Source organism: Cyprinus carpio, chromosome A21, assembly GCF_018340385.1.
Source record: "Cyprinus carpio isolate SPL01 chromosome A21, ASM1834038v1, whole genome shotgun sequence".
NCBI lineage: Eukaryota > Metazoa > Chordata > Actinopteri > Cypriniformes > Cyprinidae > Cyprinus > Cyprinus carpio.
Window position 1 is genome coordinate 3,720,279 of NC_056592.1, and position 21,884 is coordinate 3,742,162.

The window sequence follows — 21,884 nt, forward strand, 5'->3', positions numbered from 1 at the left end:
TGTGGTATTGCCGGCCCGAGACTCGAACCCACAACCTTAGATTTAGGAGTCAAACTCTCTAACCATTAGGCCATGACTTCCCCAAGTGTATTTGCTGACGAAGTATGCATTTGTGCATGCTCTTTAAGCTAATATTCCTCTCAACCACAAGTTTTAGCTACAGAAGCGCGGTGAACTTTTACTTTTTGAAAAGTGACCAAGTAACACGTGAATGTAAAATGTTTTTCTTTTTAACCAAACAAATGCACACATAACAGAATCACATCTTAGAATCTCTGAATCTCTGCAGACCACGTGACTGCAAGAAACTTCATGCTTGAGACTTTTAGGCCTAGATTGCTGTATTTTTTACTTGTATACAAGACATTGCCTACATAGAATTCCTTCCAAGTATTTTTACCACTATTAAAATTATAAAAATAAAAGAAAAAGTTAAATGAAAAAAAGGGGGAATTCTGTCAGAATACATCACAGGCTGGATTCGAACCTGCTTCACCTGCATGAGCACCGCAGCTAAAAGCATCTAGAGCATGTGGATTAACCACTAGGTCATGGCTTTGACATTCCAGGGGCGTCCACACATTTTTACTAGCATGTTTACAATCTTTTCATGATTTGTTCCATAATCCGCTATCATTAAATGTTTCCATGTTTAGTTTAGTTTAGTTCAAAATAATATATTTGTCTGTAAATAATAATGAAAAGTTTCACTCTGTAGTTTTGTTTGAGATTCATGTAAGTTCATAAAGTATTACATGAAGCCATGCAGATAATAAAGAAATGATGAAATGGTTTTTAAGAACAGTTTTAATTGCATTTTCAGTTAAAATTGTCTATATATTCAGCAAGCATGCATTGAATTGATCAAAATTCACAGTTTGGACATTTGTAACAAAATATTTTTTAAATCACGGATTTTACAAAAACTATGCAGCAGCACATTTGTTTTCAACTGATAATCAGAAATGTTTCTTCAGCAGCATATTAGAATGATTTCTGAAGATCATGTGACACTGAAGACTGGAGTAATGATGCTGAAAATACAGCTTTGCGTCAAGAATAAATTGCATTTGAAAATATGTTAATAAAGAAAAGATTTATTATAAATTGTAATATTATTTCACAATATTACTGTTTTTCTGATCAAATTACCTCGGTGAGCATCTTGCCCCCAAACTTTTGAACGCGGTTAGTTTACCTCCATCTACAACTATTTTAAATAACATTTTGCTAATAAAATTATGCATCCAGATTTAATAACCTCATATTAAAATTAAGACATACCATATCTGTACTTCAATAAAAACACTCTAAAGTATTAAAGAGCTCAAAAATATCTTTATTATCACTTTATCAAGAATTGTACAGTCAATTTCTAAACACATTGGAAAAGTCTGAGCTTCCTTCAAACAGAGCAGACCTTTGGAATTACAAAACCCCGCTGTTACCATGGGAACAAGAATCCCGGAATGAGCAAAGGAATAATGGCGTGTGATTAAGAGACATGAAGACAACCGATCGGAGAGCGAGATGAAGCCAGGAAAATAATAAATGATATTTTATGAGCATAACACACACAATGATCACAGGATTTTGGTAAATCATAGAACTGTATGATTCTTCGCTACTGGCAAAATGAAGCATTCAATCAGAAGATGGAAAAAGAGATGGGTTTGTTTAGCACGTCATGACTATGCGTACACAAACTCATTCTGATGTACAGATCCTGTCTGGCAACAGCGTTTCGACTGTTTCATTTCGACAGGAAGCTTAATAAATATCTAAAACATTCTGGCACGCTGCACTGTTCCCATGACAACAGGCCAGACCGCCTTCTAAATCATGCATTGACTGCCTTCATTCAGCAAGACACGCCCACATTTCCTCCCTACACACGCGCTCACACACACTCGCATTCACCCTGTTGAAATGAGCAGACTATTAAAGGAAATCAAACTACACAGGGCTAAAAATGGACATATTGCACTTATATTCACACTGCTCACGTTGAGGAAGTGCCTCCCGGTCCGTACAAACACAGAACAAGAGGACAGAGTAAGACCGTAATGGGTACGATGAGTCTAGAAGGAGAAATTAAGAATGACCGAGTCTGATCCGTTCACACCGACTTCAGCACAGATGTGAAAACCATGATAATAACAGCGACAACGTTATCTGGGAGGCTGAGGGCCGCATGTCAGCGCTTCCAGGAGTCCAGGCAGGAACCAAACTTCAGTCCGATCTGGTCTAGAGCCACAGTTTGATCTAGAACTACAGCGATACTGTTATTTCAGTGTGGGGTATCCTCTCTGTCCCAGATGACCAGGTCGAGCGCGGCTTGTGGGAACAGACTGAAAAAGACAGAGAAAGACATTCAGATGTCAGTTTCTAAGGCACTTTTCACGCACTGGTCAGTTTTGCATCCATTACTTTTCTTTCAGACTAGTGGAAAGAAAACATCTAAAATATACTTTAAGTGTTTATTTTATTACACTTTATATATTTGAGTCTAAATTTCAATTACAATACATATCTATAAAGGCCTAAATGAGTTTTGAGAAATCTCCACTTTAGTAGCGCTTTTAGTACCAGACTTTGATTCCTATAATTCAATAAGCTTAAGAATTTAATAAAAGTTACAATTTATGAAAAGAAGAATAGAAAAAACTGGTTATATCCAATGTCCAGATGTATTTTCTGGAAATGCATGCAATTTAGTAACTCATTTGCACATGTAACCATAACTCGTAATACAAAACAATTGTCTTAATGTAATGTGGGACGCACCGATTCATTTTTTTACCTCATTAACCTGTTGTAAATATTGCCATTTATTATTTACTATGTTCGTTGTATTGGTACAAATGAACAAATATCATTCTTCTTCATGTTCATTTAGTGTAAAATATGCCTTGATTATTTTCAACTCGATTTTGTTAAATTAGAAAATGTTTAAATTTCTTACATTAAACATTTTAATGTATTTGACAAAGATCTTTAAGTCTTATTTATATCTTATTGTAGAATTCAATATTTTGAATTAGTTATTTTTTATATTTTCAGTTTTCATTTTAATTATTTTTAAAAAAATTATTTAAATTTAATAGTTTGTTTTAATAAATGTAAGCGCTTTGTCATTTATTTTATTTAATTTTTTTAATACTTTTTAAATTTTAGTTTAGGCTTCAGTCATTTTTATGCGCTTTTAAAAAGTATTTCTAATGAGATTTTTATTTCACTTTTAATTTTAGTCATTTTAGTACTTAGTACTTCAACTAATTTTCATGTTTTAACTGAACATTTGTATTTTATTTCAGCTTTATTTCAATTAACAAAAGCAGTTTTATAATAGTTTTAGTTAACAACATTGATTTGCCAACGATGTCGGTCTCACCTTAAATGTCCCTTCAGATTCTTACCTGTGCAAACTGGGAGGGGTTATAAAATGTCACGCCTCCTGCAGGTGGAGCTCCTTGCGTTGGCGGCTGCGCAGGAACCTATGAGAACACATTTACGGTTACCATAGAAACAGCAGAGCAACAACACCATGCATCTCCATAGATACAGACTAAATGGCTACATTTACATTTAGTCATTTTGAAGACGCTTTTATCCAAAGCGACTTACAGTTGGGGGATTCTTCTTAAAGAGGCAAACAGACACAGGAAGTGCTTGTAATACCAAGTTTTAGACATTGCTCAAATATGTAAAATATAGTATAGGACTAAATGTAAATATAGACAGCCATGCCCACTGAAAGTCATGATTAGCATGCAGCACGTGACTGGTTATTGTATGCGTGCACCAAAAGGGCCGGAGCCTCGATCTTCAGCACGCCTCTGAAATCCAAGAGCCCTTCTTATTGGCCGTCAGGTCTGCTGGTGACGTATAAAGGTTTCGTGCTGGAGGTGTGGCTACAAGTGTGTGACGTTAGAAGCGTGCAGACAACATGTGTGCATGTGATTTAGAAAACACTGTTGTTTTATTATTGCAGTGTCTGGAAAATGTGTTTGTGTGTGCGTGTTTCAGATAAGAACCAGCTTAAAAAGTACCTGATTTAAATGCTGACTCACTTCTCGAGATAGAGAACTCATTGAGCTAGAACGTGACAGCTAGAACAGCAGAATAAATGAAACAAACAAACAAAAAAACACCACAATCCCAAATTAATTCCATGCAGCGCCATCTTAAATCACACATCTCTTGTCAATCATTACAGTACGATTACATCACGATCGATGGTTGCTATGGCAACCCCTCAGTAGCATGTAGTCTTTAACATGCGCTCTTGCTCTCAAACACGCTCGCACACACTCATGCTCTTTGTGAGATCATAATCAAAGCCAATAATCATAGAATAGAGTTAGAGATGCATGTTAACGTATGTGTGTGTGTTTTTCAGAGTGCTAAGTGAACATATGAGCACATGTGTTGTTTTAATTGTGTTAATTCACATTCATGGGTGAAGGAGCGGGGTGTGACAGGATGAAGTGGCTTTAAAGGAGAACTGGCAAGGTATTAGAGGAGGATCTGACCTCTCCAGACTGGGTTCCCTCCGGGCCAGGAAGCAAAGCATTCGGATTAAACATCTAGATGGAAAACACACTCATTACAGTGGATGTGTATTAAAAAGCATGTCTGCACAGGATTAGGATCCAATAAAAATAACTAACTAACTAAACAAATTAATTAATTAATTAATTAAATAACCAAATGCCAGAAAAAACAAACAACAAACAAACAAACAAACAAACAAACAGGCTGATCAGTAAATTAAAATAAATAAGAAACACAAACAAAAAAAAAAATGCAAGAAATGCAAGAAAAAAAAGACCTTCCTGGTGAATAAAATAAATAAAAAAATAATATCAAAAGTGAGTTATAAAAGTGAAATTAAAGTGAAAAATGAAGTTAAAGTTCAGAGAATGTCATGTGTCCTCTAACAACGTTTACCATCAGACATTTAGCTGGGAAGTACCAAAAATATTTCCACTGTTAGACTCAAACTGCCAGTTATGATAGGAACAAAAGTAAAATTGTGGCCACTGTGTGTTTATGTGGATATTGTGTACCTGTGGCACTGTGGCACTAGTCTGCGCTGTGTTTTCTCCACTGGCATCTGGAACGCTTCCCTCCTTCGGCTGCTGCTGCTCATCTGGGGCTGAAAACAGCAGTGTTAGACGTCGCACAGACATACAGTGATGAACATTAACACAGTGACGTACACATACACACCTGCAGCTGGTGTAAAGAGGTTGGCTGGCATAGCCATGGGAGCGAGAGGAGCAAACAGGTCAGCAGGAGGCGGTACTGCAGCTGCCGGTTTAGAGCCTCCACGACCGGGATTCAACACGTCCACATAACGGCTCTTAGTACCTGAAACACACACGCAACGAGCATTACTTTACGACAGATTAAAGACAAAGAGACATTAATAGTGTCTTTGATTTAAACCGCTTGAGCACCAAATAGTAATAGATTTGGGAAGATTGATTCATTTTCACAAATCAGTTCTTTTGAACTGTCCATTTCAAAGAATTGATTCATCAGTTTGTTTGGCTCATCAAAGTCCATGAGAGCCGATTAACATTTCTTAATATTTCAATAAAATATAAATAAGTAAATATTGCCATTTACTACTTGGTTTTGTACTACTGGTACCTATGAACAAATATCATTCTTCTCCATGTTCATTCAATGTATAAAATGCCTTGATTATTTTAACTACTGGATTTTTACTGTTTTAGTTTAATTTGAAAATCTTTAATTTCATGCAATAACATTTTAATTTATTTGGCACATAGTTATTTTAGTATTTATATATTATTTTAGTACTTATTAATATTTTGAACTAGCTTTTATTTTTATATTTTCAATTTTAATTTAAATTTTAGTTTGTTTTAATAAATTTAAGTGCTTTTGTCATTTCTTTTGTTTTTAAAAATATTTTTATTTATATTTTTATTTCAGTTTTAGTCATTTTAATACTTTAAGTTATCTAATTTTAAATCTAATTTATATTTTATTAGCTTTATTTCAATTAATGAAAATAACTTTTGGCAGCAATGACTGTTTGGTCAAAATTATGTTTCCTCTAGAAAAATTAAACCCTTGTATTCCAGAGGAAATACATGTATATAATTTTACTAGAAGATTCTTAAATGGACAGATTTCTCATTAGTAAGTAATTAGGAAGAGAAAAGGTGACACACCCGCTCTCCTGGAGAACATATTCACAGGTGGCCCCCCTGCAGGACCAGACACTCCTGGTGGCCTCATCCCTCCCATTGGAGCTTTGGGTAAGCCAGTAGGTGGAGGAGGAGGGGGTTTGCTCTGAAACACATACAAATACCATCATCACAATGATACATGCATAATACACTACAGCATTTGAAATGCATGAATTCTTGTGGTGTTGTCAAAGGTAACAATGTCGGTATCAGTCAGGAGCGTTTGAAAGCTGCGTCTGTCAGCGGATCCCTAATATATCTGCTCATAGACGGATTTGCTGATAGAAAACGCTCCCGTGTGTATCTGTGTAAGCGCTCGGTGAAGAGTGTGAAGCGAGGATCATTGTAGCCAATCACAGACATATCTGTTGAGCGTGTGAACACAATGGCACATTTTTATAATTTCAGTACCGATATCTGTACTTTTGACAACACTAAAATCTTGTGCTGTACCTCTTCCTCCGGTTCATCCAGATTCACCCATTTCTGCTTCTTTTCATCCCAGACAATCTGAAAAATCAAAGTTTTCTCTTAATCAATGTTATGAAACAAGACTAGATGATCATGAGAGAGAGCAGGATGTTGTTGGAAGTCGGTGCCTACAGATTTGTTCTTATCGTCTGGCAGATGTGCTTCGTTCTTCCGCTTTGGATACAGCCAGGTCAGCCAGCCACCACTCGCTCCCTGACGAAGAACAAAATTTCAATTGTGAAAGATTTTCTAGTGCATATCCAGTGAGTCTCGGTATATGTTTATATGCAAGCATGTACTTTTTTGGGAGAGTCTTTCTTGGTCTTCTTGGGTCCGTCCTGTGGTGGAGCCTCTGGGATAGAAGGGGGAGGTGGAGAGCCCTGATTGGCTAGAGAACTGCTGCGCTCCCGTCCAGAATGATTGGACGATTCTGATGTTGTGCGAGACCGGCGACCTGATATCTGCAAATCAGAACAAAGTTTGTTTAAACATGTTTTTTTAAATGATTTTGAACATGTGTGCCATTTTTTTAAAATGATTGTGAAAGTCACTTATGTTCATCGATGCTGGATTTATTTGACCAAATATAGTAAACCAGTAATATTGTTAAATATTGTTAAAACTTAAAATAACAGTTGTATTTGAATATATTGTAAAATGTAATTTATTCCTGTGATCAAAGCTGAATTTTCACATGATCCTTCAGAATTCAGTCTAATTGATTTGCTGCTCAGGATATATTTCCTATTACTATTAATGTTGAAAACAGTTGTGCTCAGCTTCATATTTTTGTGGAAAGTTCAAAAGCACAGCATTTATTAGAAACAGAAGACTTTTGCACCATCATAAAGGTCTTTACTATAATTTTTGATTAATTTGATGCACCCTTACTGAACTTAAGTATTAATAAAAAAAACCTAAAAAAAAAAACTCACTGAATGGTACTGTGTATGTTTATGTATAGACTGTACCAGTTGCACTGATGATTGTGAAGTGGTTCTTGATCTTCTGCCTGGGCCAAAAAGAGGAATCGGTTTAATAGTTTCATAGAATATAAGTGTTATATTCCATAAAAACTACATTTTTAACAGTCTATTCTTTGTACGAGTAATACAATGTAATGCATTTTAAAAGCAATATTACCCGACACTGGTGATGGCTGTAGATATGAAGTAACAGGCAACAAAATCCAAGAAAATATGTAACTAACATAACTAATGTGTTATATTCCATTAAAAGCAATGTACATTTTATGCAACAATATAACATTACCTTAAATAGTAACAGCCAGAGCTAGCTGCTGCAATAAATAGGAATTTGGGGTTTCTAGCTCTTTGTAACTCACCATTCGTGCCATTTCATCATAGAAGTCCTTCCCTTGTGGAGGGGGGGCAGTGAACGAGGGAGATGACTGAGGGAACTGATGAGGAGAGGAAGGGACAGAGCCATGTTCGGCCCGAGGCATTGGTGGGAGCATCTGATGTGGCATTCCTGGCGGCATCTGTGGAGGCATCTGTGGAGGCATTTCTGTAGGGCTGTACGTTGGAATTTGTGGGGGCCTTTGTTGGGGCATTTGTGTGGGTATTTGGGGTGGCATGGGCATGTATTGCTCATGCATTTCAGGTTGGAACGGTGCTGCAAAATTTGGCTGTGGTGGCCCCGGGGCCACTGGGTAGAATAGAACGCTTTCACCCGAAGGCGGGGCCTGCTGCAGAGGGACCGCCCCATCCTGAAGAATAGTGGAAGGAGCTAAAGGAGACAATTAAAATAGATGGTAAATGATTACAGAATCAAAATAGATTCTTCTTAAGTTCACATTCTATACTGAGTCGTACCTGGTGGCATGAGTTGAACACCAGCTGAGGGCAGAAGGGAGGTCATGAGAGGATTGTGGGGATCAGGGTTCAGAGTCGAGGGGTCAGGTGGGCTGCACTGGTCTTCTGAACTGGGAGTACTGCAGTGATAAAGCTGTGGGGTGCTGTGATCCGCACGCAAGGTGATCGCACCATCCTGAATGGCACAGTAACATGCACGTGATCGGAACACAGTCTAATGTGAACGTTCAAAAATATAAGTGCATTACTTCACTGAACAAGTAACTCTGGTATGGCTGCATGATTTGGGGAAAAAGGTTATTCTGCTGACAAATTCATAAAAATTTTGATTGCAATTTAAAATGTTTCATTTTTTATTTTTTAAAGAGCTTCAGAGCTACACAATTTGGCCAAAAATATTGCAATTATTTATCAATATAATTATAAAATAATAATAACAATAATAATAATAATAATATTTATAAAAAAAATTATGATGATGATCATTGTTGTTATTATTATTATTAATAATAAATAAAATATTAAATATAATAAAAAACATTATAAGCCTGATTTATTGCGATTTTTCCTGATAAAATAATGCAACTCATTTTTATTTATTTTTATTTTTTTCTATTTTCTTTTGTGCTGTTTACACAACTGCACAATTTGGCCAAAATGCTGCAATTATACATCAATATAATTATAAATTGTATAAATTATAAATTATATAAACATCATTATATAAATTAATAATAATAATAATAATAATAATGATGAGGATGTACTATTGTAATAAGAAAATTTAACCTTAAAATAAGTAAGAGTATTTAATAACAATAATAATTTTTATTTTACAGTACAACGAAAATGACGATACTAATATTGATGTCTTAATTCCTTCATTTTCAAATGTTAAACCATCAAGCTTTTATTCTGGTGGCAAACCACAAGAGGCCCTTAAGGTTTCTTATTGTTGGTAAGCATTTATAAACGCTTCTTATTACAAAGCCATTATGATTTGATAATCGCAGTAAGACATAACACTAGTTCAATTTTATTTCAATTAATCAGCCTTTTCTGTTTTTATGCTATTAATTCAAAAAGAAAATCATTAATTTACTGGTACTATGCAGGAACAGAGTAATGCATGTAAATAATCACTGGCATGATGACTTAAGGATAAAAGAAAACAGACACACCTTGATCTGCCCATCGAGTTGTCTAAGATGCAGTAACCAATCAGGCTCTATAAACAACTCCTGCTCTGGTCTCTCCTTCAGCTGAGGGTCAAAAAACCTCAACCTCACAGACATCTGTAACCAAAAACGAGAAGAAAGATTAGACAAAAAAAATGTAAACTCATAGACAGACAGAATCATCTGATGCCTGTTGGATTGAGTACCTGTATGAGCTGACTGATGAACACAGGTGAGAAGTACTCAGGTAGGTTCAACAGGGTGCGTGAGATGACCTCACAGTAATGGAAGGCCTGAGCGCAGAGTCCCGACTCCGCCAGTCGACACGCGTAAATGAACTTGAACACCTGTATAGGTCAAAGGGTAAAGGGACATGACCTTCCTGGTTTTGAGGATCGTAAATATTAGGGCTGCACGGCATTGAACTATCTTTTATTTCAATATATTGTACAGCCATAATACAGATAGGCCTAATTATAAAATGTCATCTATAAAACTGAATTGTCCATTTATCTGTCAGACATGCCGCCAACTAGTTAGTTGTAAAAAAACATCCCTAGTAGAGTAACTGTATGTGTACGTGTTTGTCTCACCTGGAAGTTCGGCAGAGAGAGAGGCTCAGAGCTAAGAGACTGAGCATATTCATACGATTCTGTACGCTGAATCGCCTCTGATGAGCAGAACTTCAAAAACGGTAAGCTGGGAGAGAGACAGAGTGAATGGATGTTAATGTAAACAAATGCAATTTGCATTTGCACATTTTATGTCCTTGATGTGTATAGCTGCGTGAATGCATATCTCTAATCAACTGTATGTGTTATTACACACCTGTGATTGGAGCCAATAAGGACCATCTTGGTGCTTTTCTTGGTGTAAACACCAAAACCCACCTGAGCCATCAGGTAACAGAAATGGGCTGCATCCACCAGACCTTTAGATGCTGTGAAACACAGACAGTCTTGACTACAGATCCAGTGCTACTATAACAAGGGTGTATGCTTTGCATCTACGTTTATATACCTAAAGTGTCCCCCATGGTGGAAATGGTGCGGGTGTCAAGATCTAGAGTGTGTGTGAGGTTGGACAACACCATGGCCAGATGAGGCCGCCAATCACCCCATTTCTCATCTCCGCAACACTGTCAGAAAAACAGATGTATGTGAAGACAAGCATTGCGTAAATTACTAAATTAACACATCCAGCACACAAAAACTCTCCCATACAGTAGCAGCAGCTGGCATTCGTCCTGACATGAGCTGGTACACCGTCTGAAGAGGGTCGTTAATAGGCAGGCTGTTGGCAAATCTGAAAACAACAAATATAAACACAATTTAAACCCTATTTGTTGCTTTGAAACCACGCAGCCATAGGTCACTGTAAGTAGATGTGGTTTACCTGGTCATGACACGGGCGTGTGTTCTGTTATCCATCTTACTGGCCAGTAACAGCGCGTGACCCCACAAGCCATTCTTCATAGCAGACTCCAGAGCATCCTAACAAACATACACACACTTCTCAATTTTCTTTTCAGAGTTTAAATATATGGCTTTGTCAGTGAGGACAAAGATGTAATCTACATCCACATAAAATAATATGCAGGCATGTGATCAGCTAGGGACTAAAAAATTTAATAAATAAAACAGATTCCCTTTCCCCATGCAATATAACCAGACAATATTATTATTAAAATATTTTGTTTTGTTTAAATGAACATAAACCACCACAAATTAAAACTGAACAGGATATTCAACCAGTAACAATATGGTCCAGGACTTCATGCTATCCATTGGAACTGATTGGATCATGAATGGCTGAAGGGGGAAAGGAAATTCATGCATTTTGTTTCACCTTCTTGCGGCCGAATAGCAGTAGTTCTCTGAAACGCTCCGTCTCCTTGCCAACATTCACTGGCACGCCCATGAAAGTGTCTGATAGAAGGGATATTGGCCCCGCCTCTTCCTCCTCAGCATGCTCTATTGCTTCATTGTTGAAGTCGATGAGATTAGCCTCATTGGGTGATTTTCCCGGCAACCAGACAGAGCGATGCTCCTTTAGTAACAGGTCAGCAATGTCTGTGCCCACTACCGTCTAAAACAAAGATGAAAAAGTACTCGGTATAATAAAAAAAAGAATTGGTATCAAACAAGCAACCAAACACAATACACACTCTTAGTTAAGGCTAGGGCTGCACAAACACTCACCCCATTCTGGCGACACAGCAGCACAATGAACTCCCAGATGAGGTAGGCGGAGTCTTTGTCGATGAGGTCATCATTTCGCAAACACTCTTGGGCTTTGTTCTGAGCAAACTTTATGACATCCACCTTATGAGTCTCCTCTCTGTGGACATACACATGAGATGAAGACTGCATTGTTTGTCTGTGTACGTGGCTCTGACAATGTCAGAGTATACACATGTAGACCTTTATTCAGTAAACAAAGCAAGACTTTTACTTGACAAGTGGGCCAGGGAATGAACGCATTTCTGACTGCTCTGGAGAATCCTGCAGAAGCATCTGGAATAACATCACAGCTATATCAGATGCAAATAATGTAGTTGAGCAATTATCATGCACCTATTTATAACCAAATCACAAAAGCAAAACAAAACTGCACAGTTGAGGATCAAGGGGAAGGTTAAAAGTTAAGCAAACATCTAAAAGTACTATTTTTTTAAAGGGGTAAAACGTTTTTAGAATGTAGGTAATTACCTAGGAACATCTGATAAACAGGCTAATTATAGAATTTATGAACTGAAAAATTGCTTAAAATCTAGGGATTTCGTGATAACTTGCAAATGGTTTATATATCAGGATATTTGCGCATTGATTCAACTGTTACCTCCATACTGTGGATTTCAACAAGTGTAGGCTGGCCAGCAGAGGGCAGGTTGGGTTGGACAAGGATCAGCTGACCAGCTGGACCAAACCGAGCACAGCGATGAGGAATAGAAAACTTCTCTGGGGTCAACGGCCTTGGAGGAGCTGAGAAAGAAAAAAATGAGAGAAAGACACAGAGGAAGATAGTTCATGATCATTTTACTTTCCCCCAAAAAATCAGGAAGCTTTTATTAAAGGGATAGTTCACCCAGAAATGAAAATTAACCCATTATTTACTCACCCTCAGGGCATCCTAGGCGTATCTGACATTGCTCTTTCAGACGAACACAATCGCAGTTATATTTAAAATTGTCCTGGCTCTTCCAAGCTGTATAATGCCAGTGAATGGTGCCCCTGTCTTTGAAGCTGAAAAAACTGCATCTATCCATCATAAAACTACTCCACATGGCTTCGGGATGTTAACAAAGGCCTTCTGAAGCAAAATGATGAGTTAGTGTAAGAAAAATATTGATTTTTAAAAATTTATAAACTGTAATCTCCAGGTTCCGGTCGCTCAAGTAGGCTCGTTCATGACAAGGCGTTCGAGCGTATGATGTAGGGATAGCGGAATGCGCATCGTAAGCTCCGGGGAGAAGTGTGTAGTCTCACAAGAACCAAGTTTTGTTTACACCACAGGGAAACCACGTGAACTACATCTGTAGTTTGTGCCGCCGCAGCTGCAGCCTCCTCCATATCGCGGAGTTCCTGGTCAGTACATTTACATTTACATTTAGTCATTTAGCAGACGCTTTTATCCAAAGCGACTTACAAATGAGGACAAAAAAACAACAAAAGAGCTTTATATCCTCAAGCGACTTACAAATGAGGACAAGAATGGAAGCAATCAAAAACAACAAAAGAAAAGCAATGATATATAAAAAGTGCTATAACAGTCTCAGTTACTGACTGGAAGCTGGAGATTACAGTTTAGACACAGGTGTTTTGTTTTGCTTTCTCCTCTGTGCTTCTGCGTTCATCACTCTCTCCCTGGAGCTTTCGCTACGCCTACGTCGCTTGAGCGACTGGAAGCTGGAGATTACAGTTTAGACATTTTCTTACAATAACGCATCGTTTTGCTTCAGAAGGCCTTTATTAACACCCCGTAGCCGTGTGGAGTAGTTTTATGATGGATGGATGCCGTTTTTTAGACTTCAAAAATAGGGGCACCATTCACACAATTATACAGCTTGGAAGAGCCAGGACCATTTTAAATATAACTGCGATTGTGTTCATCTGAAAGAGGAATGTCAGATACACCTAGGATGCCCTGAGGGGGAGTAAATCATGGGCTAATTTTCATTTTTGGGTGAACTATCCCTTTAATGCATGTTCATTAAGTGTAAAATCGATTCTTTAAGAATTTTAATAGTGCTGTCAAATGATTAATTGTGATTAATCGCATCCAAAATAAAAGTTTTTGTTTACATAATATATGTGTGTATACTCTGTATATTTATTATGTATATATAAATACACACATTCATGTATATATTTAAGAAAAATATGCTATGTTTATATATTAAATATATTATAATTGATATACATTATATAAATATATACATGCAAATACATGTAAATATTTAAAAAATATATGCTCTATGTGTGTATTTACATATACATAATAAATATACAATATACACACACATATTATGTAAACAAACATACAAATCATAAACGATTAAATGTTATTAAACTATACACATCATTAAATTTTAATGCTACAGAGAATGCTAAAAAACACATATCAAAACACAGTGATATCTCTTAAAAAAAAAAACAAAAAAAAAAAAACACTAAAAAAAATATAAAAACAAAAAAAATAAAATACAAAAAATACATACAATTTATCTTTACATTACTCATTTTTATTGAGTTTTACTTTAAGTATTGCAATATCTCAACTAAATAAACTAAATATATATAACTGAGTTTATATATATATAACGGAGTTATATATATATATATATATATATATATATATATATATATATATATATATATATATATATATATATGTATTTGAACGATATAGAAATATCAAACTAGTAAAAATGTCAAGCAAAATTACCAAAATTTTAACTAAAAACAAAAAAAAAATTGATAGTTACAACAAAAACCCTAATAGTAGAACAATGATACCAAAATACCATTGTATCAAGCAATAAACCTGATAAATGAGTAGTATTTCATAGAATGTTTATAATGAAAAAACAGAAGCCTATGGCTCAAAAGAAAATCCCAATGTTAAATGCAACATTATGGTGGACATTGGGCTTTAAGTATAATACTTACGCTGCTCTGGGGCAGTCCAGGTATTGTCTGTAGAGTAAGGAATCTGACTGTAATCTGCATTATCTGAAGGGTTAGGATACTGGCTGTAGGTGTAATCCGCTGGAAGAGTTGTCCCAGTGGTATCGTAGGCTGCACTGACCAAATCTGGTTGACTTCTATACACTTGACTCTGTATAAGGAAGAAATCTGTTAGACACAATAAGATCTAAAACATACACACACACACGCACACACATATACACACTCACACACAGACCTGTTGTGACCGTGAGCTGAAGCCACTGTGTTGACTTTGTGATGAATGCACACTGTGTGCTGATTGTTCACTGTGAACCGAACGGCGGTCAAAATCGTCAGGATACTGATCGCGGCGCCGGTAGTCATCATCAAAGCTTGAGTCATAACCAGGGTAATATCGCCATTGATCATCATAGCCCTCTCTTCCCCTAGCAACCATTATTACCATGAAAACTCAGTTAGAGAGGTGTCAGCATGTACAAAAACATTAATTGCACATTAAGTGTATTTGTGTACCTGTTTTGAGATTGTTGGTTGTAGTAGGCATCTCCATAGTACCAGCCATATGCTTGATCATAGTAGGCTCTGTAGCGTGGATCATAAGCAGCATTTGGATCATACCACCTGCTCCTATCTGAATACAAACAAACACACACTCATAAGCAAAAAGCAGAAACCATATTTATCCTTTGGGTGCACAGAGAACAAGTGTCTGTAGTGCTGTCTTTACCTCCATAGTAGTTTCCATAGCTGTCATAATAGGCACTACGGCTGGATCTAGAAACGTCTTCTTGATACCCCTGTCTAAGATCAAAAATTAGAAAAACAAGGGAAACATGTTATTGATATTTAAAAAAAAAACAAAAAAAAAGTAGAAAATGCATAGTCTAAGGATGCTTTGAAACTAGGGCTTTTAATGCTGAAGAGTCACAACAGAAGTGCTGTATTCAGGAACCATTTTGTGCATGTTAAGTTAGGGTGTAAAATAAAAAGTTCTAGTGATAAACAGCTAGAAACTCTGACTGCGACCAAGCAACAGAAACCAAGTGTGAAAACAGACTCAAAGTGTCAGAAAGAGAGTGAATGACCTGACCTGGAGTTGGGTCTGTCTGAGTATTGGCTGGTTCTAGAACTCGGCCTCTCTGGTTGACGTTCAGCCTCCCGGTAGCTAGAATTTTGACCATCATACCAGCCGTATCGAGGATCTCTTCTTCGGTAGGTATCATCCTACAAAATTTGAATATTTTACTAAATCTTCTTTTAAGTCTGGCATTTAGAAGCTTTGATATGTGCATACATACTAGATCATTACATCACTGCACCTGATAGTAGCTTTGAGATCTGGGATCCATAGGGTACTGGGGTGGGTACGGCAGTCTTCCATTCTGGTACTCAGGGTAGGGTCCCGGATAGTACCCTGCGTAACCCGGAACAGGTGGCATCGCAGGAGGAGCACCATAACCTGACTGACCACCTAGAGCTGAAGGAGGTCTTTGGGGTTCTTGAAGTGGCTGGGGGGCAGAGTTCCCAGACTGGGGTGGGTAAGAGGAAGGTAGGGCAGATCCTGGAGGGACACCAGGTTGTGTTGGAGGGGCCTGTGGAGGAGGCTGGTGTTGAGCTGGAGGTGGATGGGCAGGGTGGGAGGTGTGAGGTGGATCTTTTTCAGGTTGGTTGGTGGAGGGTCGTGGGGCGTTAGAGATCTGCTGAAGGGGCAGAGAATCGCTGTCAGCCTGCCCACCCTGCTGAGCATCTTTGGTGACCTGCAGGTAAAAGCCAGGTGTGTTATTCACCAAGCCCGCAGGATGGGCAGACTGAGAGACAGCTGGGACCATCACCTGATTTGTGGACTGTGGTTGATGCATAGAAAAATCAAGCAGCTCATAATTTGAAGATTCATTGTGACTTGTGGCAGGGGGAAAAGTCAAAGCTTGAGAAACAGAAGGCTGAAGAGACTGGCTATCACTTCTAAGAGACTGAGCCCTTGAGAGAACGGGTCGGGCTGCTTGAACAGAGGGCTGAACATCTTTTGCCTCACGTGCTAGATTCAAAATACATTGAGTGGAAGAAGTGCTGAAGTTTACTGGTGTTTGAGAGGAAAGAGGCTGTGGCTGATTTGTTGGAGGAGAATTCTGAGGCATTTGATTGGTCACAGAAGACTGAGGGTGCGGGTGCACAGGTGTTGCTGTCTCTTGAGGACTTGCCTGATTGGAGGGTTGTAAGAGGTTTTGAGAGGAAACCAAACTGGAAGGTGGCGCAATCAACACAGGCTGGTTCAGGGCCTCTACTGGAGGCGAGGTCACCAGCAAGGAGGCATAACCCGAACTTGTCTGAGACGTGGAATCTGGGGGAATTTCCAGGTTTTCAGAGGGAGGTTGTGGATCTGGGTTCGCTGGATGCAAATCAAGAGGGCCATCCTCTGGTGGCTGGATGACTTCGGATGGATGTGCTGGAACAAATGTTGCAGCCAGCGAGGGTGCTGCAGGGGCTAACAGTATGTTCGCACCTAGACTGGCAGTGTCATTTTGAGCCCAGAGTGTAGTAGCGGGACTCTCAATGGGGCGTCGTGCTGCCTGAGCTCGAGATGAGGGTCGGCGTTCCGGTAAGTAAATGGTCTCCAAGTTATCTGGGGGTTGTTCTAGGTTGCCAGGGTGCATGTCACGTCCACCCTTTTCCATGACCATACGTGCACGATCAACCTCAGCAGGTCGAACTCCTACACCATGTGAGCGGACAGGCTCAAAGGAAGAATTTGCACTCGCTTGGAACACACCAACTGGTTTAGGTGGGCTAGGAGTTGGGAAAGTGGGACTTGCCTCTGCAACTGAGTTGGAGTCTATCTGTTCGAAGTATCCACCAGTGGAGAGATGCAAAGCAGGGTGATCTGGTGGGCGGGTACTTTCCTGTTGGATAAATGTTCCCACTACACCTTGCTGTCGCCGAGGGATGTGGCTGCCGCTCTGAGGGCCATGCCCACTGCTGTGACTGACGTTACTGTAGCTGGATGAAACACTTGCAGAGCGGGCAAGACGAGGGCCAGTGTCAGGTGTCTCCAAATTAGGCCCCCCCTCAAAGCCATGGCTTGGAGGAGGCTCACAAGGCAGCACTTCCTGGTTTGGAACGCATTCCTGATTCTCCACAGAATCACATGGCCCTGTCCCGGCTCGAATGTTACCAGTGTCATTCAAATATGGACCAGAGAACTCAGTGGTCGAATGGAAAGGGTGATGAATCCCATTTACACTTCTCTCCCCTGACAGTGTTTCTTCATTTTCAACATCATTGCCCCGAAAGAACATTGAGAGAGTTCCGGAATCACTGGGAACTTCAGAGTAGGAGACAGGGCAGGCACGTTGAGATGGATCCTGTGGGTTTTGATTGAACCATGGCTCTAAGGGTCCACCTGACTGACTGAAGTAATTTTGAGCTGGGAAGTGGGAGTTCAGTTGCTCAGTCGGAGCAGGCCCAGTCACATTTGGTTGAGCTGACTGACCTTGATTCTGAGATTGCATCAATGGTGGGCCTGTGTGGGAAGAGGGCACAGAAGGTAGGGATTGAGCTTGAAAAGGCTGAGATGGGAGATCACTAGTTGGCTGAAAGTAGTTCTGAACAGAAGGTGGGCGGCTTCTGTGGTCAGGCACCCAGTGAGAAGGTAGGGGAGGCATTGGCTGGGATTGATAAGGAGTTTGGGATTGAACTGGAGGTGTTGGGGCAGTGGAGGGTGGATGTGATGAACCAGAACTGAAGGAAGTAACAGGGTTAGGTAATTGTGCTATATAGGGCATAGGTTCTTGGGAATTAAAGTATCCTGGTTCTGCAGGTGGAGGATTGGAGTTTGGTGCAGGCCCTGGGAGAACAGGTTGAGGTGTAAAAATTCTTGGTGGTGGGCCAGGAGAGGGTGCCTGCGCTGCTCCTGGTGGCGGCCCTTGTGGTGGAGTCATCGGGTTAAACATGGGCAGGGGAGAACCTTGCATAGGAAGTGGGTTGATGTTTGTTGGTGGAACTTGGCTGCCCCCTACCATGGGTGAAAAACTTTGTCTTCCAAAGGCAAAAGGATCAGTCACTGGCTGTGTGGGCGGGACAGCCGGTGTCATAGCAGCTGCAGCCCCATGCTTGTGAGGTCTGGATCTTCTGAAGGCATTTGGTCCACCAGAGGAAGGCGGCGGTCCACTAGCTCCAGGAGGGGCTGTCCGAGGAGGGGGCTGCATTGTTTACACTCACAGGTCTCCAAAGTGTTTATACTTACTGGAGATCCCCCTATAGTGAAAAAACACAGATTTAGGCCTATGTCATATCTTGGTGCAAAGACTGTATGGTTTTACCACAAGGTTTGCCTGTTATCAACATGCATCAAGTGAACACACATCCAAAGTTCAAATTGTACTGCTAATAGCTGATCAGCTAAAATAACAATGACCATTTTGTTTTAAACATTATATGGTGAGAATTGTCAACATGGGTAACGTGGCACCTCTATAAAAGTACACACAAAAGTATCTCTAGCGGACAAAGTGCCTCACCCATTCATGAACAAGACATGCAGTGGTTTTATACAGTATGTCAGTCTATTTAAAAAAAAAAAAAATGAACTGATAGATTGCATGAGTAGCATAAATTTTGACTTCATTTTGTTAAAACCAAGTTTCTTCTCTTATACACAAACTTTATCACACCATCTGAGATTCATAAGCCTTATTATGAGCAAGTGCTAAGACAGCAGTACTCCAGTATCTTGGCATGTGGACAGTCACCTCGATCAGAAACCTGATATCAGGCACACTGCGTCCCGGGAGTTACAAATGTGCATTAAGTTACATTGAACTTTGAAACCAGTCAGACATTTTTTAAAGTAGGGGGCCTCACCTCTACAAGAACATAGTTTAATCTACAACAGCAGGGGACAGATGCAGTTTCTCTTTATGTAAATACAGTGTGTATCATTAAACAACAATGTTCACAGTCACACCAGCTGTGACTAAAACACCACTGTGACAAATACAGCATTGGTCAAACATTTGGACACAACGGAATATAATGTTTCCCATTATGTTTTTTTTTTTTTTTTTTAATTTAAAACATTTTGATTCAAAAGTTTATGCTTAAATGCTTTTCTAGACAAACATACACTACCGTACTATAAAAGTCTGGAATCAGTAAGGTATTTTATTTTAAAGATTTAATACTATTAATTAATACTTATTCAGCAAGGATACATTAAATTGATCAAAAGTGACAGAAAAGACATTTAAAATGTTATAAAATATTTATATCTCAAATAAATGCTGGTCTTTTGAACCTTCTGTTTATCAAATAAATTCAATAGCTAGGCTGTCCAAACATAAAAAGAAAACACAAAGAAATATCATCTATGCTTACAAAATAAAATACTGTACAACAACAATAACCTCTCCTCTTACAACACACTAGCAATTATGAATCACAAAACACCCAGATATAACACTGCATTTGAACCAACTGTAAACCATAATGCAGCCAGACAGAAAGAACATAATGGCATCTCTGAAGCCCAAGGGCTGATAATTCAGTTGAGGTGCCATATAACAGTCTAATTGTGTTAGCACACAGTGGGCTATGCTGTCATGTACAAGATGTTTTGTGTTGTCTGCAGAGATTTTGAGCTGAGATGACAGATAACACTCTCATCCGTGGCTAAAAGCATAATATTACATGAAATGTTTTAATAAAAATATGCAATGTGCATATGCAGAGAGAATATTGCAATATACTGCATTATATCAGGCTCTTAGGCGGACACGTATAGCGCCCCTCACTGGATTTAACCCACTGATGTCACATCCTGGTCTTTAATTTCTGTCTCTTTAACTACAACAGCAAATGTACTTAAAAGAGGTCTCGTATCAATGTTTTGAAAACACACAACAATGATGTCATGCTGTTAATGTGGATCACGGTGCTTAGCGCACAAAACTGTCAAAACAAAACATAAACACTAACGTAAATAAACTTACAGCAGTGTAAACCAAGCTGGCAAAAGGCAAAAAAGCTGTAGCCAAATTACAACATAACTAATCAATGGAGCCTGCAAATTGAACTTCGCACCTGGACAGCAAAATTGTAAAATATCACGAGAAGAAACACAAAGGAATCAACATAAGAAATGTAAATAGAGGATGCGAGGAATTACAGTTGACAGCTGACTGGGCCACTAGCCGTTAGCACGCTAACTATTGCAGTTAATCCCTCGAACCACAGAAGTGTCAGAACTGAACATACTGCTCCATACGGGATCTCTTACCCGTTATCTTCCAGTCGAGATACACAGATACAAACAAAACTCGATACGAGCGCGGCTGGAGTTGAGTTTCTCAGAAAAGTGCAGGACACCGCGGCTGACACTTATCCGCCATCTTGACCGAACGCGTCCTGCTTGGCGACGTGTACATGTGACGTCACGGGTCTTTCCCGTTTGGCCCCGCCCCATTCACGTCAAAAAAATAAACATTAAATATTACATAAACACCACAATCTGCTGAGTGTGAGCTGTAATTTTCGTTAAAATATCGTATTAATAAATTTACTGTATTTTACGTTGGCGGCATTGATATTATAAAGACAAGTGCTGCCCACACTGTCCTAGAGCTAAAAGGCGCCCCCTCTTGATCTCGGAGTGTAATTAAATAATTCAATGTTTTGCACACAAACAAGAGTGCGCGAACGGACCATGGTTTATTCTCTCAGATTTTGAAATAATTCTACATATTTCTCTAAAATAAGTTCCATAGTGTAAAAAAAAATATATATATATATTTTATACTGCAATAAAGCTTCACAAAATCGTCTCAAAATTTTATATTTAATATTAAAGTAAATAAAGACATCTTTTTAAAAAATGGTTATAATATACTGAGTAAATGAGTTAAAACGTTAAACGTTGTATTTTTATTTATATATATATTTGTATGATTTTTTTTTACAAATAATTTTTAATATAACTTTAAAATA

At 38.7% G+C, this 21,884-nt stretch overlaps 1 protein-coding gene across 2 annotated transcripts; it reads right to left on the reverse strand.

Annotated features, from left to right (window-relative positions):
* Positions 1 to 1,318: 1,318 nt before the first annotated feature.
* LOC109058126 (protein transport protein Sec16A-like) lies at positions 1,319 to 21,332 on the reverse strand. Of its 2 annotated transcripts, XM_042778611.1 has the most exons (31): positions 21,178 to 21,332; positions 16,226 to 19,157; positions 15,997 to 16,130; positions 15,634 to 15,707; positions 15,420 to 15,537; positions 15,142 to 15,331; positions 14,886 to 15,054; positions 12,556 to 12,698; positions 12,169 to 12,230; positions 11,916 to 12,054; positions 11,563 to 11,802; positions 11,110 to 11,207; positions 10,938 to 11,019; positions 10,735 to 10,852; positions 10,543 to 10,654; positions 10,308 to 10,413; positions 9,921 to 10,061; positions 9,718 to 9,831; positions 8,537 to 8,711; positions 8,047 to 8,450; positions 7,673 to 7,720; positions 7,001 to 7,162; positions 6,834 to 6,914; positions 6,684 to 6,740; positions 6,213 to 6,333; positions 5,236 to 5,376; positions 5,073 to 5,161; positions 4,536 to 4,589; positions 4,053 to 4,112; positions 3,420 to 3,497; positions 1,319 to 2,351 (listed from the first exon to the last, which is right to left on the reverse strand). In XM_042778611.1, exons 2-31 carry the CDS (start codon positions 19,106 to 19,108, stop codon positions 2,286 to 2,288), a joined length of 6,459 nt encoding a protein of 2,152 aa, XP_042634545.1. In that variant the 5' UTR covers positions 19,109 to 19,157; positions 21,178 to 21,332; the 3' UTR covers positions 1,319 to 2,285. The 2 variants fall into 2 exon arrangements, with proteins under 2 accessions (XP_042634545.1, XP_042634546.1); XM_042778612.1 differs by lacking the exon at positions 4,053 to 4,112.
* Positions 21,333 to 21,884: the final 552 nt, after the last annotated feature.